General features: G+C 32.6%; 1 protein-coding gene across 9 annotated transcripts; it reads left to right on the top strand.

Annotated features, from left to right (window-relative positions):
- Positions 1 to 225: 225 nt before the first annotated feature.
- LOC106663852 (rho GTPase-activating protein 32) lies at positions 226 to 27,858 on the top strand. 9 transcript variants are annotated; one of them, XM_014389014.2, is made up of 19 exons: positions 9,945 to 10,056; positions 10,156 to 10,257; positions 10,336 to 10,422; positions 10,500 to 10,675; positions 10,735 to 10,869; positions 15,143 to 15,340; positions 15,403 to 15,621; positions 15,682 to 15,851; positions 15,918 to 16,060; positions 16,135 to 16,237; positions 16,313 to 16,540; positions 16,625 to 16,842; positions 17,251 to 17,358; positions 22,168 to 22,319; positions 22,388 to 22,562; positions 22,621 to 23,246; positions 23,318 to 23,459; positions 24,737 to 26,054; positions 27,443 to 27,858. In XM_014389014.2, exons 4-19 carry the CDS (start codon positions 10,604 to 10,606, stop codon positions 27,447 to 27,449), a joined length of 4,014 nt encoding a protein of 1,337 aa, XP_014244500.1. In that variant the 5' UTR covers positions 9,945 to 10,056; positions 10,156 to 10,257; positions 10,336 to 10,422; positions 10,500 to 10,603; the 3' UTR covers positions 27,450 to 27,858. The 9 variants fall into 9 exon arrangements, with proteins under 9 accessions (XP_024082563.1, XP_014244502.1, XP_014244500.1 ...); XM_024226795.1 differs by lacking the exons at positions 9,945 to 10,056; positions 10,156 to 10,257 and adding an exon at positions 226 to 290; XM_014389016.2 differs by lacking the exons at positions 9,945 to 10,056; positions 10,156 to 10,257 and adding an exon at positions 1,284 to 1,455.

Here is a 27,858-nt window from a genome sequence, read left to right as displayed (position 1 = left end):
TCCCATTTATGTTTGAAATATTTATAATAATATTTTAAGACAACGTAAGTATTTTTAGATGAAGTGTCACAATTCCAATGATTCCAACCAATTAAACTATCCTTGTCAGAATATTTCGCAAATCGAAAATAGTTTTTTTTATCATAAATTATTTACTTCAAACTCTTTCCCTTTCGAAGACGATAACGCAAATCATTCACGATAAAACTCCGCCGGAAGTCGTCCAGTTGTCGTTGATGTTAACTGGAAGTTAGACCATTCAGTACCGTTGCTTCGCAATTGTTGGATAGGTGAGAATTTTATTATTTTATTATTACATTGTTTAAATAATTAAATTTCAACGCCGATAAAAAGTCTTTACACAACTGTGCAAGGCAAGAAGACCTGGATGATATTTCATAGTCAAAATTGTCCCAAATTGATTGCTAGCGTCTACAAGTAAAATTTTGCAAAAAGACAATCGTAAATTATATTGCTATTTTTGTCACTGTAACTAAATCTTTTACATATCAAGAAGTAAAATAGTTATATGTAAGATCAAGAGTGAAACAAAAACGAGTGCTTAAGCACAAATATTTAAGATATCCAAAAGATTCCATAGAAATGTTAAATATNTCTCCCACCAGGGAAACGTAATTGTTTATAATTTAAAATGTAAGAACATTCCTTGCCTAGAAACCAGTGAAGTCACATCATTGTAATTGGTAAACTTAATTATTCTTTGTCAACTGTATTTCGCAAATAAAGTTTTTAAAAAGGAATCAACCAGCGAAGTTGACTTAATTTATATATATATATATATATTCTTTTACACTGATTGTCAAGTGAAAGAATGATGAAGCATTTAAATTTTTTCTAGTATTTAAGTATAATATCGTATACTATATAATATCGTATATTCTAGTATATAAAGCTCAGGTTTTTGAAATATCGTATTGAAATCAATTCGGTAGAATTTTATTCTTTACACATATTGTTTTCTTTTTATAATCCTCGGCATTTTCATTAACATATCTAATAATGTTTACAAGAAACGCGAAAACAACATCGAACCCGCCAAAAAAGAAAAATTGTAAATTACACTGACCTCGCATTCTTTTAATTTATTTTCAACGTCGGCCAACTTTTCAGAATGATCGTGAATCATAAAGCCTATTTTAATATTCGCATCAGATAAAACAGCCTAGCGGTATAGGGATTGTTTATTTTATCATGGCAAATCCATTTATATATTTCTTCTTAGCGATAAGAGAAAGATAACTTGTCAGAGTGGCGAGGAAAAACTGAATCGGCCAAGACAAGCTCGAGAAACGGCTGCTTATTTTCCACCGATAGCGGAGGAAGAAAAGCTCCGATTTCGAAGAAAAAGAGACTGATTAGGAGAGTGTTTTAAATTTTGTTAGTTATAAGTGAAATTCCCACAATGACTTGATCCTCAGATCTATTCAGACTTGGGTGAGTTTAATTTTTAGATTATTTCTTCTAGTATGGAATGATGGCATATGCATGTTATGGTGCAACGTTGGATAGTATCCTAAAATTGTAAATCCGTTACATCTAAAAAAGCATTTCTTCTCAAATTTACATTTTTATATAATAAACAAAAATAATAAATACAAGGTGATCTGTGAACATACGTCAATACTTCAGGGGCATATTCTAAATGTCAAATTTAACTGAAAATTTTTTAATTGTATTTGCGATATGTATTTTACCTTTCGAAACAATGTATTATGTTTTATATTATAACTATAATATGTTAAATTGCTTATAATGCCGAATGGAATAACGAAGAAGGATAAAAAAAACGAAAAAAAGGAACAATAATAATAATGCACTGAAACACATATGACTAACAACATATAAATAGATGTCAAATCCATTATATCGGGTTGTCCGGAAAATAATGCAGGATTTTGGTATTAAACAAAAAAAAAGAAACTAGTTACTTTAAAGCAATGTTCTTTAATCAAAATAATTTCCNTACAAATGAGTAATCCTGTAAACGTAAACAGAATATTTTATATAGATTTTTTTTAATGAAAACTTAAAATCCTGCATTATTTTCCGGACAACCCAATATTTCGTGGTCCGGTTCACCAAATAACTTATTTCAATTAATTAATGTTTATATAAATTGTAAGGTATTGGTTGAAATGAAAAAGTGTGTCACGAGCGGGATTCGAACCCACGACCTTCGGCTAAATACGCCGCTACTCTACCACTGGAGCTAACGTGACCGAATCCCGCTCGTGTCACTAACTTTTTCATTTCAACCAATACCTTACATAAAGATTAATTAATTAGTAGATGTCAAAGTTGCACCTCTCGTATTCTCCTTTCTAACATGTAATAATTATATTGTACGAACTAAAAAATTTGTAGGAACATCAATTTATGTATTGTTTATTGTAGTAGTAAACAGATATCTGCTTATTTTTCCAACAATAGATAGAAGAAGAGTTATAAAAACACTTCTAGCTTTTTCTTAGTTTTTTCGAGGGTTCGCAACAGCAGAGGTCAGATCAACCCTCGGGGTGCCGGTGTTTTTGAAAAAAATCCCAGTTGAAAGTATGTCAGGTTCGCATGAAGGGCCGCAGGATTCGAACTCCGGACCTTCACCTTACAGTGATGAGCACTGTACCAACGGCTAAACCGTTACGGCCACCGATGCCCCGTGTTTTCTTTAAATTGGCATTTATTCTTCAGAACTGTAATTTTAATCAAGTAAACTTTTATTTTGTGTGTTAAATGTTTGTATTAAAAAAAGTATATATGGCCGACTGAGGTTATCGCCGATCCTGTGCGTGTTTTTACTTATTTTTGAAGTCATTCACGCGTATCTTTCAACCTGCAGCACTTGAGCGTCTCAATCTGTTAATGACTCTGCTTTTATACGAAAACTAAGTCAATATCCCAAATGCTGGCCTCCCATTGGCTGTCAATAGCTCATAGGTTGTCAACTACAGAATAGCATAAAACATGCAATACGTATATATATATATATATATATATATATATATATACAACACCACAAGTCTGGTCACATCCACTTCCCCACTATCGATATTCCTGGTGGCGAAGTTGAACCAACTCCATTCCCGCTAATAACTTAATTTTATTCTCCGGATTTCACATACTCACCCCATAATAATCGATATTCCTCGGAGAGAGGTTTCCCTTCCTTTCACGCTAATAAATTACATCTATTTAAATAAAGTAACATAAACATAACACCCAATTCAAACGTAGTAGTTTGGTCACATTGTAATAAGATTTTTTTCGAAATTGGATTCCTTAGTTGATAATCTTTTTCTGAAAGTTTAATTACTATATTGTAAAAAATATTGTTTTTTTAATCTATTTGTATATTATGTATTTCTACAGGAAAACTTTGAACAATAGCTTATTTCCGTTTATCAGACTTACTTCTGTATAAACTTTGAATAAGAGAAACAATTTATACTGGGTCTACACAATAGAGAGGCTATTTTATCTAATAAAAGCGCACTTCATCAACTTTCTAGTTCATTCAGTTTGACTTTTGTCGTTCACGTCGAAAGATATTCCTCTCACATTGAAACATGTGAACATCTCAACTGGCCATTTTCCGTTAAAATTTTACGCCACAATGTGTTGTCTGGTTTTGATCTTTTGTACAAACTAGTTAAAGAACAGAAATGAGCCTCAAGTGGACATAGTGTTAAAATTATTAAAATTTTATCATAAATATTACTACCTAAAATATACAAGTTATCTCGAGAACAGAGGTTAACCTCTTGGTTATCATACATGTCAAATTCAATTAAAAAATGTCGCTCAAAGTCTGAGTCTTAATTATATACGAGATATTTTATTTTTTAGGTTACTTCAATTATTCATAACTTTTTCCATAAAATTCTACGTATCATATAAAATGCTCAAAACGTTATTTTTCGGTTAAATCTATCCATCGGTTAAATCCATCCCTTACTCCTTTCGGTTAAGACAGTGAAAAAGAAAGACTCATTGTTACAAAATTTAACATTTGAAGAAAGCTTCAAAAGATCCTCAACACAATTCTGTCGGTCTTTTCAAAACCAAGAAAATCTTACTTAAATTTTGACAGCATCTCACGATTTCTAAATAATCATTAGTTATCGGTCATTAAATACCTCACATTCAATTTTAAATTAGGACTTTAGAAACTCGTAAAACATTATCTTCTAACTGATTTTGTATTTTGTTTTGTTAAGATTATTATAAAAAAAATAAAATAAATAAATAAATTCGAATCACAGAAATTTTAATGCTATTTCCATTAGCGTGTTAGTTTTTTTATTTGATGTTTAACAAAAAAGATTAAATCCCAAGGCGTTAAACTTTACATCATTTCGGTTTATGTAGTGACAGCTAAGTAAGTTTATATTTGATAAAATAAGGGTGCTTTAGGTGAAAAAGTTGGGAAAGGCAGAAGTAACACAAAAGGTAAAATATCTCAAATACAATTAAGAAATTTTCAGTTCAATTTGACATGTAGAATAAGCCCCTGAAGTACTGAAGTATTGACGTATGTTTACAGGTCACCGTGTATTTATTATTTTTATGTATTTTGTAAAAATATAGATTTGAGAAGAAATGTTTTTTCTTCTATTCTCAAAGAAATGTAATCCGTATTCATTATTGCAAAATTGAGGCTTTTGCTTTTTCCCTCGGACTACCAGGCTATTTTGCCACTTTGGCATGAAAGTTGCCGACATTTATGATTTATAAACCCTGAGCCTTAATGAGGAAGTGAATTGATAAGTATAAAAATAAAGATGGTGAAATGCGTTGTTCTGTCTAAAAGAACTCGAAATTGCCGGACATACTTTTGCAGAGTTGATAGACAAAATTAAGAATGAACAACAAAAGTTGAATCAACGCGCTTTAAAAACAGTGAAAAAATGGTTCGGGGAGAATTTTCCCAAAAGAATGTCCTTCATTTTTCTGAAAATTTATGTTGAACGATCAACCATATTTTACAAAAACCAATAACAAAGCTTGTTATATAATTGAATGAGACCAAATGTCAAAATGTGGTCCTTAAACTGTAAACTTGAAGATCCTTGTTAAACGAGTAACTATTATAGTATAAGACAATTGTTTTGTTTTTTAAATTAATTTATTTATTATGTTGTTCCCGCAGTCCAACTTAAGACAGAGGCTTAACTAGCGGACAGGGGGGAACGTTCTCGAAGTATTAGAAGAATTTGTAGCTTCCTAAGCATAAACAATAATATATTTTTGTACTAAATTGCTTCATATAAATATATATTTTTAAAATAACTAGTAGTACTATTCAGAAGTACGATTTGAACAGTAATATTTTGTTGTCCTTAACGTGCGATGATTTCCATTCTGGGGGGAGGAAGTACGCCATGCATGAAAAACCATGATATGCTATTTATTAATTTCGTTTTAATTGCCTCTTACAACTTGCAATCTCGGTAATTTTTATAAACTACAACATCCTGCAATTCTCTTTAATCGTTTCTTTCATGTCACCTTCGGGGTTGGAAAACAATAAATGAAAAGAATAGTTTGCAGTAATTCATCAATGTTTTCGATAAAGATAAAGAACTGATTTAAACTCGAAATCAATCTTGGAAATAGAGATAATTGGAAAAAAATCCTTTGTTCGATATCAACGAGAATTTACGACGTAATTTCTCGAATATATCTCGATTTATGATTTTATCGAAATTTTAACATCATCAAGTTATTTAATTTCACAAAAGAAATAATTTTCTCTGGAACGGGAAATGTGCTTCATAATTGTATTTTTATCTTGTTTAACTTGGTCTTAGAAAACATGACTACAAATTGAATATCTGCCTAACAAATATTGCTAATTTTTTAACACAGGAACGAAATCACCAATTTTTTTCAGGAAAGAAAATATATTTAAAAAAATAAAATTAAAGTTAATTTTCAATTGTAGTCACTCATCTTTTCAAGCTTTTCGGAAGCTTTGTTTTCTTATTGATCCTGAGTATCTCTTCAGCTACACATATCTTATGTAATTTGGGCATTTAATAGATGTAATAGAAGTTTCTTTTTTTATTTATTTTATTTTTTTTAAATCCAACCAAGTATTATCATTGGATTGTATGAATTTTAAGATGTTTCATTCCAGATGTTCCATTTATTCATAGATTTAAAATAAAAGGCAGCCGTTTGGACAATTTAGGGACCCAGAAACCGCTATGAAAATTGCCAGTTTAGAAAAGATTGAGGCTAGCGACCTTCCAACGGACGAACCGTTGGTTGTTTCCTTTTGTGATTTTTGATTTTCTGTGAAATTCATGGCTTATAATTTTGATAGGCATTTCTTATTCAGGAAAGCCTGTACGTTCAATTTAACAATGAAACAATCAAACTCTGCGTATTTTTAGAAGTCATATAGTTGTTCAAAGAAAAACCAAAATATTGCCATTTTTGAATATCATTTCTCTCAAAATCTATATGGTCTATTCTAACCAATATTTTTTGTTTCAGTATTCTTTTTTTTCCAAAATTTACTATTAAAAATATATATATATACAAAATTCCTCTATACTATTGTTTGCTTATGATTGCTTTAGAAAAAGAGAAATCGAGTCATTTTAAATTGAAGAAGTTTTGTAGAACAGGGCACCAAATTGTAAAAAAAACGACTTTTCCAGAGAAGCGCTTTCTATTCTTCCTGCAGGATAGCGTTGATAGACGATGTTTTCGTTTGGAGTCATAACTAAAAAAAAAGTTTACCAAGGCTACACCAGATCAGTGTCGTTCTGTGCAAAAAGAAATGTATTTGAGACTACAAGGTAATTGAAAATAAATGCACTTTTTGGTCTCAAATTGGCCCCTACCCCTTCAAATAAGAATTAAGTAAAGTTACTAGCACAAACAAGAATGTAGCTATCACGTTAGATAGCCAGGCAATCATCAAGTACTAAGCTCAAATATCATTAGCTCTAAGATGGCGCTTGAATTGCAAAATTAAATTGGACAAATTCGGTATACAAAATAAAGTAACTCTGCTGAGTCGCAGGACATGTAGAGGGAAATGAGAGAGCGGACGCCCTTGCAAGGAAAAGGGCTGCTATACCTCTGACAGTTCCTGAGCCCTTCTGCGGCACAGGTATTCATACTATCAATGAGTATCTTAGACAAAAAGGCAAAATGAAATTGAGGAAACAGTGGAATTCGCTCATTGGAAACAAACAATCTAAGAACTTCCAAGCAAGTTCTGAAAGGAAAGAAGCAATAGAATGTATCAAAAAAGGGGGAAAACTTCGAATCCTAACAGGATTCTTAACTGGGCATGGCATTTGAAGAAGATTGGTATAATCGAACACGGCACGTGTAGATTCTGCAAGGAAGCAAAGGAGACACCAATGCACCTACTAACAAACTGTGGTGTTTCATTTACAGGAAGAACTGTTCTAGTACATACAACGTAACCGTAGAAGAGATCCAACCACCAAACCCGAGCCTACAAATAAAAATTCTTGATGAAAAGACACCGGTGTGCTACTAAATGACCAAGCTGTTGATAGCCCAACCTCGGTAGCTTGACAGATAAGAGTGAGGTAAAACTGAGTTTTTTGTGCTGATGAAATTGGAATCTAATACCACAGATACGTGCTGCAATCGTGAAATAATTCTGTATTCAAGAATTTTTATTAAGTGATTATTAAGTGATATTTTGTTAAAATCTGCGAAGTAAAGTTGTAAATTGGTAGACTTTCATCAATCAATTTCGTCACAGAAAATTAATGATTTATAATAAAATATATTTATAACATGTCAATACAGGGAAAAAAATAGAGGTTGTCGAGGTTGAAACATAGAAGCTTATTTTTGGCCAAAGCCCGCGTATTTGTTCGGCATGTAGAGAAAAGTTGCTCGATGTGCCCCACTTAATTGAACGGTGCCATTCCTTGGCTCCATATAGAGAGCGAGTAAGAGTACCGCCCGACATGAGAAATGTGCTTGAGGACGGCAGCTATCTGGGTCCATTGCGGAATTAATCTCTCTTAATTCCTGCTCCTCTGCTCAATTAAGTTAGGTGGGTGAATGTCGACTACTCCACCATCCTATCTGAGTGTATGGTTTGTAGTTAGAAAAGGATGTATTTACGAATGAATACGTATAATGAATGAACTGCATGCGTTGACTGCTGAATTGATTTAGCTGTAGAAAATGCTCGGAGCCCAACCTCAGTGGCTGGACAGATAAGATGGAGGTAAAACTCCTTTTGTGCTAACATACAAATCTACCACAGGTACGTGCGGCAATCATGAAATAATTGGCATTTCTTGCCTGTACATCAAAAATGATTCTCGAGCTTTCTGCTAATGGACGCAGTTTCATTTTTTAAATTTTTATTATGTGATATTTTGTTGAAATCTTCGAAGTAAATATGCAATTTGGTTGTCCTCTATCAATCAATTTAGCCACAGGAAATTGAATGATTTATAATTAAATATAGCATGTCAGTATGTTATAACATTTCTGTATAGAGAAAAAAGAGAGGTTGACGGGACCTTACTTTTGGCCAAAGCCAACGTATGTGGCCGCCATGTAGAGAAAAGTTGCCCGATTTGTCCCACTTAATTAAGAAGGATACCACTACTTGGTTCCATATAGAGAGCGAGTAAGAATACTGCCCGATATCAGAATTGTCCTTGAGAAGGTAGCGAATATATGGGTCCACATTGAGTACCCTAGAGATAGGGATAGGGATAAAAGAGGCGGCCACAGGGCCTACTGCACCTACCTGAATAGATCTGTCATGCTCCCCTGTTATTTATAACTCACTGACCAGCTTCAGGTTATTAACCAGCCTCCACAGCTTTGCCAGCGGCTCCTTCTTGGTTGTGGTTTTTCTTGTCCTAGTTGCAAGAACCTGCACCTACATGGACATTCACAGAAACATAACATATGTTCTGCGGTCTCCTCCTCTTCCTGGCAGTATCTGCACAGTGTTTCTTATGTCTGTACTCCTACTTCTTGGTAAAGTTGTACTTTGGAGTAGTGGCATCAATTGGCATACATAGAATGCATCGGCCTGTATCTTCCCCTCAGTTTCCATTGTTTATTTACATGGCCTATCCTAGAAGATGGTTGTCCATAAGCCTGTGGGCTGCTGCTCTGGCTTCTCCTTGGATTAAAATGTGAAGTGGTGGGAGGTTTAACAAAACTTCCAGGGCCGCACTTGGCGTTGTGCTCATGGCACCAGTGACACTGAGACAAGCTTGTCTCTGGGTGCCACCTAATAGTCTTATTGCTTTGGCCTGAAGAGTTTTGGTCACCACGCCACCGACCCATATGTCAACATTGGTCTTAGGACACAGGTGTATAGCCATTGGGTCATTTTGGGTTTAGACCCCAGATCTTGGCGCAGAGCCTTCTGCACCTCCTCCAGGCAATTTTCGCTCTTTTGGGTAGTTTTAGTTACATGTAAAGTACCCTAACAATCCTCAATGATGTCAGGTCTAAAGGGTGATGGAGGAATATCGAGTACTCAACCACCCTAATTGCATGCGTTGAGTGCTAATTGTGGACAGTGCCCAGAGCCTAACCTCACTGGCTAGGCATATAAAACTGAGGTCTGACCCGGACTGCCAACACCTAAGATGGGTGATTCTCGAGGCCTGACGGTAATTTATTGTAAATGACAAAAACTGGAATTGTTCGTGAACTGCCCGAAGTAATATGCTCAACCCTGTACATGTGTATGTGCATCTTATAGTTTATGTATATCAGTAATCACAATAATTTTTTTCTGTTATAATGGATTTTATAGTAGTGCAGTTTGGTAGAAATGTTGATTTTTTGAACAGAAGCAACTCAGCCTAATATTTAAAAAAGCGCGCACAAATTTTACGTCACAAATTACGTTATTCTCTTATCAATATTTGGCCTTTTCAGCCAATAAATTAATTTAATTTTGCCACGTTTGTTTATTTTTATAGTAGTAGTTTTTACTTTTTGTCGGCAACTAGGGTTCAACTTCTCATCTTTGTAAGACATACATTTGAATCGCAGGTATTTCCCAGGCAGTGTCTGTTCAGTAAAAAGTTTACTTAGAAGTAAAGAAAATGTAGATTTTATTATTTCGCGTTATTTTAATTTATTACACATTAGAGAGACGTTATCGTTATATCCAAGATGTTTAATTTAAAAAATGAATCCCTGTGGGACTTAATCGGTACTTGATTTCGTTCTGCTTGAAATGAGTACTTCCAGGTTAGGGGCCTTAGCAAATAAAAAATAACCTACGTATGTAGTGATGTTATTTAATAACATATTAATTGAAATGTTTAGTGGTTTGTGATCGAGGCGAATGACGTTTTCAGTCTAAAATTGATTATCACCGGCCAATAATAAATTTCGAACGATTCTCAAAAGGAAGTAAGTTTTCTATTCGTAACTATTCCCAAATTGAACACAGAAAAGTCGTCTTAACAGCTAATAATTTTTTTTTCCAGCTTAGGTTTGAAACATCTGTGATGGAACGAAAGGAATATCAACTGAAAAGGAAAATCAAAGATGTTGGATAACGAATAAAGTGGAAAGTTGTCCTTAAGCAGGGATGGCTTCGGTAAGTGGAGCGCAGACCTCGAGGGCCTTGCACGACATAATACCGCAATACCCGAAATCAAAGGTTGTCAATATTAACCGCATGGAAATGTTCAGGTTTAATATGTTCCGATGTGATTGCAGATCGCTGTTGTGGGGAGTGTCAGGCTCAAGTCTCTGGTGAGTGTCGGCAACCCCCAGAGCACTACTTCGAGGTTTCCGAAGCTGGAGGAATGCGCTCACTTTCATTACGATCACGTGGATTTACAGCCAATTCAGGTAATTGATTCAATTTCTATATAATCTCTTTTTTCCTTCTGATTGATCTGTTTATAAAGCAAAAATCAAGCTGTTACAAGTTTTCTTCAAAGTTCTTAAATTAAGTTAAAAAATTGTTAATTTTAAGTGTGCAATTAACATTTTGTCCATGCACATTTTGGGAAACAAATTCAAACATATTTTTATGGATTATCCATTTATACGAATGTCTGAAATGACTAAATTCATTTTGTAGCCCCAATTTTAAATATCCTTTTACGTTTGGTTTAAAATGGACCTTGATTTTTATTTGCATTTCTAAGCTGTCAGATTCCGAGTTTGTAAAATTAAGTTAGTTCCTGACATACAGTAGGGCTTAACGTCCGACTACCCATAGGGCGCTGATGAGAGGTCAGAAGTAGGGGAGAATGGGGTATTGCAGGTCACTTAATTTCTAGACATTGCCATATTCATCTGACGTTTGATGATTCATCATCGAGATAGAAAATTGTCAGTGCTGTGGTTCAGTACAAAAATTGTTTTAAAAATTATAAATAATAATAAAAATAATAAATAAATAATATAAAAAAAATATTTTATTATTCTGTTACTATAATCTGTTTTTTTTTTTTAATTTTTAAAAATTTTTTTTTCCAATTGTAAACATATTTATAAAATTTGTAAAATATAAAACTACTGATTTGACCACTATAACCCCATTCTCTCCTTCTGACCTCCCATCTGCGATGACCTGTGGGAAGTTGGATGTTAACCTCATACCTTACAAGTTTTTTCAGAAGTATGCTCCAAAAAGCACCCTGTTTTTAATGTCTGATTTATGTTTTTTATGATATGTCAAAGTTAGTTCTTTCACATTTTTTAATATTTGATTTTATTTATTTACCAAATTGGCGTCTTAAAAATGTTAAATTATGATGAGTTAACTCGGGCAACGCAAAAAATATAAAAATTGCAATAAACCAATTAAAATATTTATTATTATTGTTTACAACGTAAAAAACATAACGTAATGTGAACATAACACTCCTTTAGTTATTAGTAGCAAAATTTGCATTTGCTATTATTGAAATGAAAATTTTGAAGGAGAAGAAAAAACGTTCAAATAAAAATATGGATCAAATAAATTGAAAACGAAACAGGCTCTTGGGGTAGAACCCCAGGTAAAAAATAGAAAGGCTGTAATCATTGGCCTTTTTCTGATTGTGTTCAAAACAACACATTTCTTCTAAAACTGACCCTGTAAATATTCTCTAAAGCTGATGTAAATATAGACATAACATTTTAAAAAATGGTAACAACGTTGTTTTTGTTAATTTAAAAGAAAAAAGAATGTTTATTCCAACAATCCAGATGTCTGTTAGACATCTGGCCAACGTGAATAGCACTGGCTTAGTGCATCAATTCTATTTAATAAAAATATTTCACTTATAATTATTTTGGTCTCATTAATGTCGTGACTAAAATCCGGTCAGACTTGGAATAGCTGTTTTTTGGAACTTAGCCAACTTTCTCTTTTAACAAGAGCATCAATACTGTTGAAATTTTTGTGTATAAAATCGTTGTTTAGTTTATATGATTAATTTAATTCTTAAAATATGGATCAAGTCAAAAATATTTTTATATTTAATTAATAGTCACTTCGTTGTGATATAAAATTGGACCTTCCACTCATAAATTTAATGTTTAAAAATCTATTCAGTCAATATATAATTATAATTTATAACATAAATTTGTTGTAAATAAGTATACAAATTCTAACAAAGGGACAAGTTGAAATAATTTGTTATTGGAATAAAGCCAATTTTATGTTTGAGAAGAAAATCAATGCTGTTGATTTTTTTTCTCATTAAAAGTTCTAATTTGTGTTTTAGATTCACCATATACATAAATAAATTAAAAGATGTTTTCTTATTTATTTATATGGGTAAATGTTAAAATATATCTGTACCTTTAGGGGAAAACTGGATAAGTCAAAATTTTGGCTAAATGTGATAAATGTATATTCCAGTAAGTCTTTAGGCCCATCAGACTGAGGATAAATTATTAATTAATTAATTATTCTTTTTATCTAAGGTCTTGGTCGAGGTGAAAATGTTAATGTCATGAGTGGGATTTGAACCAACGACTTCAAAGTCATTAGCTCAAGTGGTTAGAGTAGCAGCGTATTGAGCTGAAAGTTGGGGGTTCGAATCCCACTGATGATAGTAACTTTTTCATCTCGACCATAAACTAATTAGTATGGTCAATTATAACCGTTAAACATATATAGATTAATAAAATTAAGTTAAAAGGAAACCATTTCCCTTTAAACACAATGGGCCTTTTTAGATAGAATAGACTCGTTATCCGCAGGTGATACGTACCCAAGCATCACCGTGAAATCGAGAACTGCAAATAATAGAAAACACTTCCAATTTCAGGCTTCAAAGCATTTTCTTCTGTCTTCATCTGCATCAGATACTGTGTATCGCGGTGCTTATCGTCAATGTTATGTATGAACTTACACAAAATTTAGGGTTTTTTTTGCAATAAGAAAAATACATTGTACAATAGAATATGCAAGTTTATTCCAAGCTGGAAAACAGTATGTACGCATGTACATGCATCAGCAGGTTTGCCCCTGTACACGACACCGAATCACAACACTCAAGTACTTTTGTGACCAACTTAATAGTCTGAGGCATTGATGAATAAAAAGAAAGATGTTTTTACGGATAGATGACTCATTTTATTGTAAAATTCAGAGACTTTTACACATGGATTATGTTGCATATAGCAACTGCGGATGAGTGAAAGTATGGATAACAAAAATGTGGATAATGAGAGTACTGTGTCTTGTTAAGTCACATTTGATAATTCTATTTGTTTATCTGTAAACTCAAGTAAAAATCTACTGTAATAGACACATATTCACTTTTTGTAAATGATGGTTCCACTTACAGAATTTGTTTTCTACAATTCAAAAAGTGAATGTACATACTCACCCCCACCTTTATTATTTCTATTAGTGTACATATTTACCGATGTCCTAATGAATATTTGTCATGGTGCGACAGGGAAATGTATTTTTTGTAACATATCAACTATAAGATTTTTTAGTTTTAATATCACATTTAACTGCATACAGTAATGCTGGTACAATATTCAGTAAGTGCCCTAAATTTGTGATAATACTAGATAATTGTTGCTACATAATATGAAGTACCAAAAAGTCAAGATATAATGAAATAAATTTTAAAAAACTTATTCACTAGGTCAACTACATTGAATTTAATAAAATTAACAATAAAAAAGTTACTACAAAAATTGAAAGTGTACCAAAGGCTTAAACTTTAATGTTGCAATCCTGAAAAGTTGTGTTTTTTGACTCCAGTTTTGCTCTGAGAAGAGAAAATGTAGTACAACCTTTCTTAATGTGCACACCTTTGTAGCAACCCTCTCTTAACAGAAAATTTTTGTATTCACCAGCACAAAATATAAGATTTCTGTACATTTTAAAATTCTTTACACTGGAACCCCTCCATACCAGTCGCAGACACTGCTGTCCGACCCCATCAGCCAAATTCACCCCTTTTGGATGGACATAAGCAGTAAAAATATATTAAATGTCCGTATTAAGAATATTTGTTATGTTTATTTTAAATTTGTTTAATGTTAAGTATGGAGAAAAAATAAAAATTGTTTTGTTGAAATTTTGGTTTTGTCACAGCTGAAAATTAAAAAATTCTGTTTAGGCTTTGATACCTATTTTTGGGGTTTCCATAGTACATGGGAATTATATTTTCAAAAGCTTTGCTTTTGCGGAAGAATAAATCTTTCAGGCATTTGAAGGGATTTTTTCAGGAAACTACTATGTCTTTATACATTCCATTTATTTTTCCAAAGATTAAGATTGCATTTTTATTTTATTTTTTTATTAAATGAGGGTGCACAATAGCAGAGGTTGCAGGGCATCAACCTGGGAACTTTACAGTGATGAGCGCTGTTTCAATGCCTAAACCATTGTGGCCACCGATACCCTTATTCGATTTGTTGTTTCCAAATGGGCACGTCTTGGCTCTCAAGGCTACTGTATTTTTTTTTACTCCCCTTCATGAGGTTTGCATAATATTAAAAGAGCTTTTGGATGCTTGAAGACAGGGAAGACTAAAAATGATTTACATTGGTGAAAAAATTAAGTATCACGAGTATGAACTATCTTTATCTTTGTTTAAAAAATGGACAAAGATACATTTTTGTCAACTTAAGAGAAACATATATATTTTTTCTGCAGCTTAATATATGTGAAGAAGATGCGAACCGAGGGGAATTCGAAGGTATCACCTTATGCGTCAGGAGTGGTCAGGATTCCTGGAAAATACACAGGACCTATTCCCATTTCTGCAAGCTGGATCAGCAACTCCACCAGTGTGTTTTCGATAGGAAATTCAGCAATCTTCCTATCCTTAGTGAACAATCACCAAAATCAGTCGTAAGAAATTTCCTCCATGTTGATTTCTTGAAAAATGATTTATATATGTATATTTTTTCCAGAATGATAGGAATGTACTTTTGAATAATTACGTTCGTAGATTGAGTGATATTGGAAGTGGTTGTGCTATTAGTTGTGGTCCTGTTCTAAGTTGGTTTGAACTGGACAACAGAGGTCGCAGAATTGTAGCCTCCGGTCATGGCATTAACACTCCTGCTGTCGCTGCAGCATTTGCCACCACTCCTTATACTGCACATGCAACTGATGAACTATCATTTCAAGTATGCAGTTTTCAAATTTGTCTTTTTAAAGAACCCTGTTAAAACAATTTGATTTTTCAGATTGGAGATATGATATCAGTGATAGATATGCCTCCTGCTGAAGAAAGCTCTTGGTGGAGAGGCAAACGGGGTTTCGTCGTAGGATTTTTTCCTTCCAATTGTGTAGCCGTTATAACGGATAAAATTCCAAATGAAATCACTCTGGCTGAACCCAGTAAACCGGTGTTGAGGTAAACTGTCATCAATACACATTTTTGGATGGGGGTTTTTAAAAATTAATAGTATAATTTATTTAGGAAACATGGCAAACTTATTGCATTCTTCCGTGCATTCATATTGTCTAGGCCTTCGAGAAGGAGATTGAAACAGTCTGGTATTCTCAAAGAGAGGGTTTTTGGGTGCGATCTTTCAGAACATTTGCTCAATTCTGGTCATGAGAGTAAGCAGAAAATAATTAATGAATACACAAAATCAATAATTGGATTTTAAAATTATGGTTTTAAACATGTTTAGTTCCTCTGGTGCTGAAATGCTGCTCTGAATTTATAGAAAACCATGGCATAGTAGATGGTATTTACCGATTGTCTGGAGTTACGTCAAACATCCAAAGACTGAGGTTAATATCATTTTTCCCCTATTTGATTCACACTTAAAATATATATAAATAATTTTTTGTTAAAACAAATTACAGGTCAATTTTTGATGAGGATAGAGTACCAGTTTTAACTGAAGATTCTGGAATAAAACAAGATATCCACGGTGTGGCTTCCTTGTTGAAAATGTACTTTAGAGAGCTTCCAAATCCTTTATGCACCTATCAACTCTATGATGAGTTTGTCGCCGCCGTTCAATCACCCAGTGAGAAAAGATTAGAAAATATGAAAAAAGTCGTTCAGAAGCTTCCACCGCCTCATTACAGGTTTAATAAATTTCTAAATTCTGTTTTAATTGTAATTGAAATTTTTAATTGTACTGTAACTGTAAATTTAATTTAATTTTTCAGGACTCTTGAGTACTTGATGGGCCATTTGGGACGAGTTTGCAACCACAGCACTGGGACCGGCATGACTGCACGGAATGTTGCGATTGTTTGGGCCCCTAATCTTTTGAGATGCAGAAGCTTAGATCAAGGTGTTGCTGCTCTTCAAGGTGTGGGTGTGCAGGCTGTTGTAACGGAATATCTCATCCTTTATTCACCTCTTATCTTCAATAATCAACCAGGTAAGAATTTTTATTTTTAATTTATAAACTCAGTTTATAAGTTTTTTCTTAAACAATTTTCTTTGTTTTAAAGGTCATACGTATTAGAAGATTTTCACTTCTTATCTTTGTTTTATAAAATGGTCAAGAAGTTCAGAACCCTGTTCTACTTTTAAAAAAACTTTTGTTCTATTAAATATTATTTTTAAAACATTGTTATTTATTTTATTGAATAAATTGCACTTGCATAATTACGTTTGCATTTTTAAATTAATACTCAAGTAAATAAGTTCTTCCCACATTGTAAACACAATTCATATTAACATTTCCAACATAATTTCATTGATGGTAAACACTTGACTTTTTTTTTAAATACTAAAATTTAAAGAAATGTGTTGCATTAATTTATTTGTATTTCACTCTTCGTAGGGGATTTGTCTTTACCGCGGCCCAAATCATTGGCTGTATGTTCTCCAACCAAGCTGCTGACCCTCCAGGAGGCTCAGGCTCGTGGCCAGCACTCGCCGACGCAAGGGGGTGAGACATTTAATTTTCTTCACAAATTAAATGACATGTGTATTAGCACAAAAATAAGATCCCGTCAAGATAAATAAAATACCAGGGTGAGTCGAAAGTCCTGAGTTTTCTCTCCAAGCTTTTTATTTTACATTAACTACAGGCAGAATGACTCAACTCTTAAATGCCATTATTTTCTTATACTTTTAACCCTTCTGACAGTAACTCAATGGCCTTCCTGCGCCAGAGGTTTCTTCAGCACCTTCCTGCATTCAGCTTAATATCTAAACTTGCAGTCTATTGTTGAAGAACAAGAGATTTGTTGACAAGAGTTTCTTTGTCAAAAGCTAAACAGCCTTCCATTACACATGAAAAATCAATTTTACCAAAACCTTAAATATAATTATTATTAAAACAGAAATTTTGTTACAAGCTACTAACAATTGAGTTATTGGTTCCACCTCAGATTGTTGACAATCCACCCGCTCTCCGGATTCCTAGGGCTCATTAGAGATTTTTTCCGAGGCTGCTTCGTTTAAAAAAAAAATAATCGGGCACCACACTGTTTTTCTCTTTCCTTTTCAGGAAACAATGAACCCTAGGGCGAAAAATAAAAAAAATAAAAAAATAAAATATCAATGTCCTCTGTATTGCGAATAAAATGGAAAGCAAAAAGAAAACAAAACAAGTTCTCTTCCACAATAAAAAAAGAAAAGAAAAAGAAACAGTCAGAAAGCAAAATCGCAAGAAAGAAAAGAAAAGTTAGAACCTCGTCAAGCACCGGGATAACAAACCCTTCTCGTTCCAAGGCAGTTTTTCCTTCACACACAAATAAAGTAAAAAATAATAAATAAAATAAAGTTTTTTTTTCACATCTGTTTCTGAATCCACACCGACCCATTCAAGCCTCTGGCCAGGCCCCACTCCTCGCCGATGTCCCCACTGAGCCCCGGCTCGCAAAGACTGCTTGCCTGCCTTCTCAACCTTGCTTATCGCTATTGTCATCAGTGGTGCTACAGCCCAATGTTTGGGTCTTGGCCTCATCTATGTACATTTCTATGTTTTTAAGCATGTTGGTTACTGGCTTCTGGTGTTCTATCTGCTTATTGTACTCATAACTCAGATAATGGTTTTGTGAATTTGTATGTGGATTTTTCTCTAAAGATCTTAGAAATATATCGGGCTGTAAAATAAGTCTAAAGTCTTCTACTAATCCAACCAAATGCACTATTTCCTTAGAAGGGAATCTGGTTTTTAGTGCTGTTACTGGCTGTTTTCTCTGAACATTCTAAAAGGCCACTTTTCACCAGCATTTTTTTTTAATTTTAATTTTTTTTTTAATATGCATTGTTTACATTACATTTTAGTAGGGGGAACTTAGATTAAAAACTTATAAGCTAACAAGCATATCCAGCTGTTCTCAGGTGTGATGAAATACTTGTATGAGACATTTTAAATGTCCATGCTATGTCTCATGACATTGAGTGTGTGGGTTTTTTGTGACAAAATTTTGAATCAGATCATCATCGTTGGTTGAAGATGTCCAGGGCAATTTGCACTCCAAATCAAAAGCTCCACTTCTGAACCGAGCAAACCATTTAAAGAAATGCTTTCTCCTAATGTATTATCACCATACACATCAAAATTTGTTCTAGCAGTCTGGGCTATGGGTTTTCCTTCCCGGTAGTAAAAAAAACATGCGCTAGTTTTCCTCTACTGTAAGTTAGCAAAACACTTTGAAAAAATTCAGATCTTGAATGAAACTAACAAATAAAAACATCTTAACTAATCCCTTTTCAGGCTGTGTAAGCAATAATGATTAAATAAACAGTGCTACCAATAACAAGAAAGATAAAATCGAATTATTGAGAAATACTACAGACTTACTTTACAAACGAATACTTGAATCTGAACATGGATGTTCTGACTATTTTAGTGAGAAATTTCCCTTGGTAAATTTCTAAACCAACCTTGAGTTGACTGTATAGATAGCTACATCATCCCTGGAAATTTCATTTTTTAATAATGGCATGACATATTGTGAAACCTGACAATTCATATTTCACATTTTTAAGTATTCTAAAGAAGATAGCACTGAATTAATGAAAACCCTTGATAAATTTGTAAATCTTGATTAAAGACACAAGTGACAAACAATCAGAATAAGAAATAATGATGGTTTTTATATTTCAACCTCAACAGTTTAACTTATGATTTTTTCTTCTGGAAGGTGGGATAATAGGTCATCTAAAAAAAAACAACAACCAGTTTTTCTTTCAATCCACAACGTTTTGGATTTATTTTAATCCTTCCTCAGGTGAGTTAACACAGTGGTTAAAACAGTGGTCGTCAGTCATTAATATTTTGTAACAATTTATTTTAAAAAAAGATCCAGTGTGGTACATATTTAAGTCTTCAGACTCCGAACAAATGTTTTAATATTTTGAACCTAACAGTCAGATTCAAAATATTAAAACGTTTGTTCGGAGTCTGAAAGATTTAAATATGTACCACACTGGCTCTTTTTTTTCTTTTTTTAAATAAACTTACAAAATATTAATGACTGATGACCACTGTTTTAACCACTGCGTTAACTCACCTGAGGAAGGATTAAAATAAATCCGAAACGCTGTTGATTGAAAGAAAAACTGGTTGTTTTTTTTGAGGTGACCTATTATCCAACCTTCGAGAAGGAAAAATCATAAGAAATAATTGTAGTAATGCACAGACTTTGAACCCACTCTGGTAATAATGATGATATATAATTTGTACTGTTAATTTCATTGGTTGGTCATAAAGTAATGATAGATTTTTATTCAATTATTCATCAAATTTTTACGAGAGTATTTCAACTATGAAGTTACATGAACCCTCAAGGTGGTTTTGTAAACAAGCCCATTTGTAATATAGTATTGGGTTGTCCGGAAAATAATGCAGGATTTTAAGTTTTCATTAAAAAAAATCTATATAAAATATTCTGTTTACGTTTACAGGATTANGAGAGTATGGGAAATTATTTTGATTAAAGAACATTGCTTTAAAGTAACTAGTTTCTTTTTTTTTGTTTAATACCAAAATCCTGCATTATTTTCCGGACAACCCAATAGATGATGGGTTTTAACTATATAAACCCTACTCAGACAAAGAGACAAACAGTTTCTCATTGAAGATGGTGCAATGCCGAAACGTTTGAATAATTCAAACAAAAAACAGCGAGTAAAGACAGACCCAGTAAGTGACCGTGTGCAGATTGAACTATTTGTAAGAATGTTAGGTTTAAATTCAAGGCCTCTGGCTTGGAACCTGGTACCTTCAACGTCTTAACCTTGGCTGCAATTTACACTTACTTTTATAAATTCCATCAAAACTTTATATTTTTTATTTATATAAACGATTGACCTCATATTGAGTTGCTTTTGTAATAATTTTTTTATAAGGGACTATCTCATTGAGTAAAGAACACAAAACTAATAATTAGTATTAGTTTTTCAGAGGACCTGGCTTGTAAAGAGAGGTCATCATCACCCAGTGTAAGAATAGGCCTTGTAAGGTGTATACGAGGACACTCACTTTTGTTAAGTTTTTTAAAAAGATAGTTCCTACTCACAGTAAGTATTTACTTTTGGGCCCTAGCCCATGTGTCAACATGAAGAGAAAGGTTGGTCGATGTGTCCCACCTAATTGAAGGGTGCATTTCCTTGGTTCCATATAGAGAGCGTGTAGGAATGCCGCCTGGTATAATCTTTATCTGGGTTTCAGATTCTTGGAGGAAACGCATTATTTTATTACATATTGTAATGATAGTTTTGTGTACTTAGTGTTTGTTGAGAGTGAATATATTTTTAGGCGTGAATGTGCAGTGTAAGATGGCAGAATATTGAGTACCTCATTGACCCCTCAATCATAGTTACATAGTAGGTGTAAAAGGTGATGGAGGAATTTCAAGTACTTAATCACTGTAAAATCTAATACATATTCGTGGACAAAATCGCACGAATGTTTATTGACAAATCGCTGAAGAGAGTTTAGGTTTGAGAAATATCAGCTGGCTAATCACCACAGATTTTGGAAATTTGCTACTTATGGTTGGAAATAAAATATGCAAGTGAGAAACAAGATTAGATCAACCATTCCAGCCCCTTATTGTTGATGTTAAGCAACATATCTCAAGTTTTCCATCCGAGTTGGGAGACCATAGACTTGTGATTTTTGTCTACACGTAGTTGCAGAACAACCGATGTGCTCCCGATTTGTCTATAGACACTTGCAGAACTTTGTCTATAGACACAAGTTGCACAATTTTGTCTATTTGTGTATATGAGCCTTAATTGAGTGAGTGAGAGTGTGAATGGATTTAGGAACTGATTTCAGTGGGGGCTGAAATGATGTAAGTATTGTCCAGCCCCAGAACGCAACCTTGCCAGACAGGCTGAGGTCTGACCCTGGACTGCCAACACCTGAGGTGGGTCTCTCTGTCTGCTGGTAATGTATTCTGACAAATGTTGGAATTGTCAGTGGACTATGAGAAGTGATAGGCTCGGTACATTTGTGCAGATTTGAGCTTATATAATTCAATAATAATCAGTAAGGCACATTTCAATTATAAAGATTGCAAATATTAGCCTATCTCAAGGGTGGGCAATGGATATGGGACTGAGATTTAGATGGTGAACAGCATTAGAAAATCCTACACTGGATAAATGCAATATGCCTAAAGCATGACAAAATATATTAAAAAACCTCAAAATTTTTGTATTAAAACTGGCATTTTATTTTTTTTCCCACAAAATTTCTTTCTGTACTTATACCACTATGTATTGTTTGAATTAGTTGCGGATATGGAGATAACAGGGGAGAAGTTGAATGAAACATCTTATCACACTATTATTGAGCTTCCAAGGAAAAGACAACCATTGAACTGGCGAACGATTTTTACACCTCGACGTAACCACCAGACAAAGTCACCTAGAAGATTTAAACGAGTGAGCACTATTAATGACCACTTATATTTTATGAGTAAATTATGTTATTAATTTTTTTATATTCATAGAAAACTGTTATGAAGTCTGCTGAATTTCTAAGTGGTGGTGCAACAACCAGTAGTAGCACTCAACAAGTCTCCTGCCCACCGACTTCTACCCACAGCCGCTCGGTATCTCACGATTCTTATTTCGACACAATGGACCATCCTTCAACTTCTTCTCTCATTGAGACTCAACATGAAGGTATCTGTGAACTTTTGTAAAAATAAATAAAGGTCGTTGTATACTAAATTTTCTAAAGAGAATTTTGTTTTAGGATTGTCGTTATCGTTGGATTTGAGTGAACTTCAGATGAATTTCGATATTGAAGAAAGCGAAATGAGAATATTTTCAGAGGATGAAACGAACCAGCTTTTCAGCTCTGGTGCGAGTATTGTGTTCGGAACATTGGAAACTGAATCTAATCTAGAGCAGAGGTTTTCTAATCAGGAGCTTCGCTACATTGACAGCTATTCACCCGATCCAATGGAAGGCGAAAGCCCTTCGGAAGATATCTTGACTCCTGGTTATCAACCCCTGTTAACTCCTAACTCTTATGACAATCTTCGTGTCAACAATGCCTGCGATTGTAGCATGACCTCTTCCAAAAAGTCTGATATCAGCCCTTATTCGTATGAAAAATTGTCAGAATCACCAAATGTTGTACCTGATGTTTTATTACAAAAGAAAGAAAATGATTTGTATGAGTCTTGCTCGGACAATCCTCATGTTTCTGTCAACGTTTACGAAAGTATGGAATTGGAACAGGAACCTTATGAGCCTGTGACTATGTCTGTCGATATACATAAAGAAAATGCTTATGAGAATGATAGCGTGAAAAATGACAGGGATATCGAAGTTGATAACAATATATATGAAGATGTTCAGGTATGTAAAATTATAACTTTTTTTTTAAATAAAACAAATATATAAACTTATTTAATTACTTAAATTTTCAGTATACACCTTCTGAAATTTATGAGCAAGTTTCAAATTTTCGCAATTCCGTTAATGAAGTTAATAAATTGGTGAAAGATACTAGTCCTCTAAAAGAAGATATTCCTCCCATTTCTAAAGACACTCAGCTCTCTAATTGCCAAGGTATTTTTTCAAGTTTATGACTTAAATAACAACTTACTAATAGTGAATTAATTGCAAAATGGCACAAGAGCAACTTCTTACGTATTTAATTCATAGTCTCTTGGAACACTTAACAACCATAAGAAATAAAATAGTGAATGATACATTCAGTTTTTCAGTTTTCCACACACAACTGATGTTAAAACAATAAGCAACTTGTTTTCCCCCTTGCAGCTTTATTTATACAGTTAAGCACTATTGAATTTTATTAATTTATTGGTTATTCAGCAATCTTAACTAAAACATTGCATTTTTGTTGCCTATTTACATCATATATCAACATTACTCTTAAGATTTTTTTTTCAAAGTTTAGTTTAATTAGTTTTGAAGTTTTATTTATTTATTTTTTTATTAAAAGTTCAGATATTTATGAAATGAGGCACCAGTAATGAGTAGTTTTTATTTTCATTCATCTAATTGAAGTTTGTAACAATTGAATGCTGAAATAATTTCTCTTGAAGGTAAATAATTTTGAACTTTTAAATACACAATTGACTCGTTTGAAAGTGTGACTGCATGAAAGACTTGTTTATTTTTATTTTCCAAATAATTTTGATATCAAGAGCTGAAATGAGCTGTATTTTATTGAGTTATTGAGTTGTCCCTTATGATTTAGGCATGGTGTGTTTTATTTCCAGAGTGTGTGAGTGATTTAGATCAAATAGATTAGCACAATATTTCGGATTCTTAATTGTTCGTTTTATTCCCCCCTGTTTGTTGTAAAATATTAAGTTTAGACAAGAAAATAAATTAATAATATGGCATATATTTTGTTCTTTCATGACAGCAGGATAAATAGGACAGTTGGACAATTGTGACTCAAGATGTCATCTGATTTAATATCCCCTTGGCTTTTTGTTGTCAATACTTGTACATTACTGTTACATAATTACATTTTAACATCAACATCATTCATTCATATGCTCGTCCATATTCGTTATCATAACTGTTTATATGTTTGTACCTGGTGTACGTCTGTCAATAATAACATATTGGACATCTTTGTATATTTCCATGTATAAAAGGTATAAATTATTTTAATAATTCTGAATTGAAAGTGTTTGATTACAAATTTGAAAATTTGGTGCTGAACAAGTTATATTGATAGTATTGTTTTGTTTTTAATTTTTATTTCCCCTTATGAACCAAGTTTTTATGTTTTGTTTCTTTTATTGCTATATTAAAATTCAATTTTTTATTTATTTAGCAGCAATTGTTCGCAAACAAACTAGTTTTAGATTTAATGCTTTCAGATGAACTTTATGAAAATACAAAAGCTGCTTGCAAAACACCAGTAGTTGCTGTTTCTAGTACTGAAGAAATTCAAGCGCTTGATTCTTGGTCGCGAGACCAAATTTCAACACAGTTAGAGAAAAACATTTCCAGCAAAATGGAATGTGATGATAAAATCACACAAACGATACTGACTAAAGATTTTGAAGAGGATGGAGTGAAAAGATATGAAAATGACAAGCCTTTAGTTAGTGAAACGACAAATTACATTCAGTCATCTAAAGTACAAACAAGCAAATGCTTAGTAGAAGTACCTGAACGGGGGGATAAAGAAACTGTGTTTGATTCGTATAAAGAATCAAAATATGAGAATGTTAGTTTTACTCTTAATAGAAGCAAAGATGATTTTGTAGAGAATTTAATTAATATTAATGAGAAAGTTAAAGAGATAAATGAAGAACCAAATTTAAATGATAACTTTATATGTGATACTAATTTAAGTGATTTTAGAAGTATTGAAAGTGATGAAAATGTTGAAAAACCTTCTCCTAAAAAAGTAAATGATCTTAAGAGACAATCAGTTGATTTGAATTTGGAGATTGAACCGATTATGGAAAAAGTTAACTGCAGCGTTGTCTCTGAAGTATTGAAAAGAGACTGTGTAGAAAAAAGTAAAGATTCGTTACAAACGTCTGTACCATTAGAGAGTAATTTATCTGGCAAAGACTGTGATTTTGGAAAAACAGAAAATATAAGGATGATGTTTGAAGGAAAAGTACCTTTTGTCTCGAGCCCTCCTTCAGTCAAGGACAACATAGCTAAACTATCACCTCTTCCTTTACAAACCACCGTAATTAGAGAAGAGTTCAAAGTTAAACAGACTTTTAATGATCCCGTTGCTGAAAAACATTCTCCTGTTCATTCAGTCAAAGAGGAAATCAAATCAAAACTGACCACAGAAGAGTCTGACGTCGAAAGAAGAGAGCGAATAGAGAGATACAAGGAAGAAAGGAGGAATTTTTTCCGTAACAAATACAAAACTGATTCTATCAATAATAACGATGAAAGAGATGATGAGCTGATACGGAGAATAAAACAGAAGACAAAATTAAAAGAAATGCGAGATTTAGAGACTGGAATAGTGGAGAGACTTCCCCTCTCTCGAAAGACAGACAATTTTAATGAATCAAAAAAATCTCCCACAAAGACAACCGTTAGCATTTCTTATTCCCCGACAAAAGCGAAAGCTCCTTTATCATTAAGTGGAAGTTTACATGAGCAAGAAGAAGATCGTGAAAGAGTTAAAAGAAAGAATGATAAAAGGTACGTGTGAGAATTATTTTTGTGTTTTAATTATATGAACAAAATGCAATAAAACAAAGCACTAACAAATTTTACTAACCAAAATTAAACCGCCAAGCCAAATTTTACACTGTAATTGCAGCTTCTTCACAGACAAAAACAGTACTTAAAAGTATTTATAAAGTTTATTAAGAAGTTGAGGTCAAAAATTGTTTTAAAAAATAAATTTGTCATTTCAAATTTATTTAGTGATCATGTAAATATAACAAATTCATCTTTACATACATTAAAATGAATTATATCTGTATACAGTATCATTAATTTGTCCATGACATTAAAATATTCTCAACTAAGCTTGGCATTTATTTTAATTTCATATGTTAAATCAAATCTATAAACTTTTTGAATCTGCTTGACTGTTGGGAATGTGCATGATTTTGTTTTCCTATTAGACAAATTATGTTGGTAATAATTGGTTTGGTTTTGCATGTTGAAAAATTAGTGTGCATCTAACATCTTCAGTCAAAACACATTTATTTCCATTATTATAAACAATTAGGGTGCATTTATAAATTCAAACTAATTTGTTGCTTTTAAACCCTTGTTTCTTTTAAAATTTATACCCCCTTTTTTTGTGAAAATTTCATTTTGCTTATTGAAAAATGATTTGGATGAACTTATGTGTTTAAAAACGTAAGCATGTTCGTATCATTGTGAACTTCCCAGCGCTCTCAACATATAAGCTAACTTGTAATATGGTGCTCTTATGTTGATATTTCTATACAGGAAAAAAAATAGCGTTTTTGTGTGTATATCATAGGTGACCCTCATAAATACTCTGTAGCATATTTTTCAGCTATAATCGTGAGTAATGTTTTAGAAATAATTATTATTTTGAATTGCACTGCAACAAAATATTAGGGGTACTAAATCGTTAGTTTTACAATTTATTGGGATTATGTTAAGGCTTCACGAAACAGCCATGAAACATTGTATTATTTTTCAATTTAAATTTTAACTTTTTGAGTCATGTTTGGTTTTTTGAAGTTTGGACTTTATTAGGTATGTAAGTATATTAACAATACATAATTTACAAAATCATGTGAATAATTTATATAAAATTAGTTAGTTACTAACCCTATGTTTAGAGATTTGTTTAATTCTTATATTAAACTTTTTGTTTATAAATATGAATGATGTATTAAAATCTTGAATATATTAATGCCAATATTCCAAAAATGGAGTGAATGGACAAAAAATTATCAAGATTAATCAAGTAAATTGATTGTTTATTTTTGATGTTGTGGTGTTGGATAAACAAATCATAATTATTTTATTAATATGCATTGAAATGTTTTTCTAAATCTCTCATTTTCATTATTTTAATTTAATTTTGTTTTGTTTTTCAGCGAATAATTAGCAACAAAATGAAGCTTTAATGGAAGTGCTTATCTTCTCAAATAATATTCTTTTATTTAGATTATAGCTAATGTTCTCTAAAAACTAGCTACTTTACAATAAGTGTGTTGCCTACGCTTCAAAAAAATAGTCTTAATATAATCCCATCTGCTCACATAAATAGACCAAAAATTATATTAACAAATTACTAAAATAAACAGATATTTATTTACAAAAGAAATCCAGTCTCTTATGCAGAGTATAGTATAGTTTTTTGTGTATATAAATATATTTCGATTGTTTATTCTTCTATGACTCTTGTGTAAATTATCTTGTAATAAAATATTTCTTGGTTGGCAATGTGGTCATCTCCAGTTGTGATGCGGAAATTCTTTTTTTTCTGTTTTTTCAAATCATTTAATGATTT

The sequence above is a fragment of the Cimex lectularius genome, unplaced genomic scaffold, assembly GCF_000648675.2.
Source record: "Cimex lectularius strain Harlan isolate CLEC.00 unplaced genomic scaffold, Clec_2.1 scaffold7, whole genome shotgun sequence".
NCBI lineage: Eukaryota > Metazoa > Arthropoda > Insecta > Hemiptera > Cimicidae > Cimex > Cimex lectularius.
The sequence above is the reverse complement of the archived record's forward strand: the minus strand, read 5'-3'. Positions and strand labels throughout refer to the sequence as shown.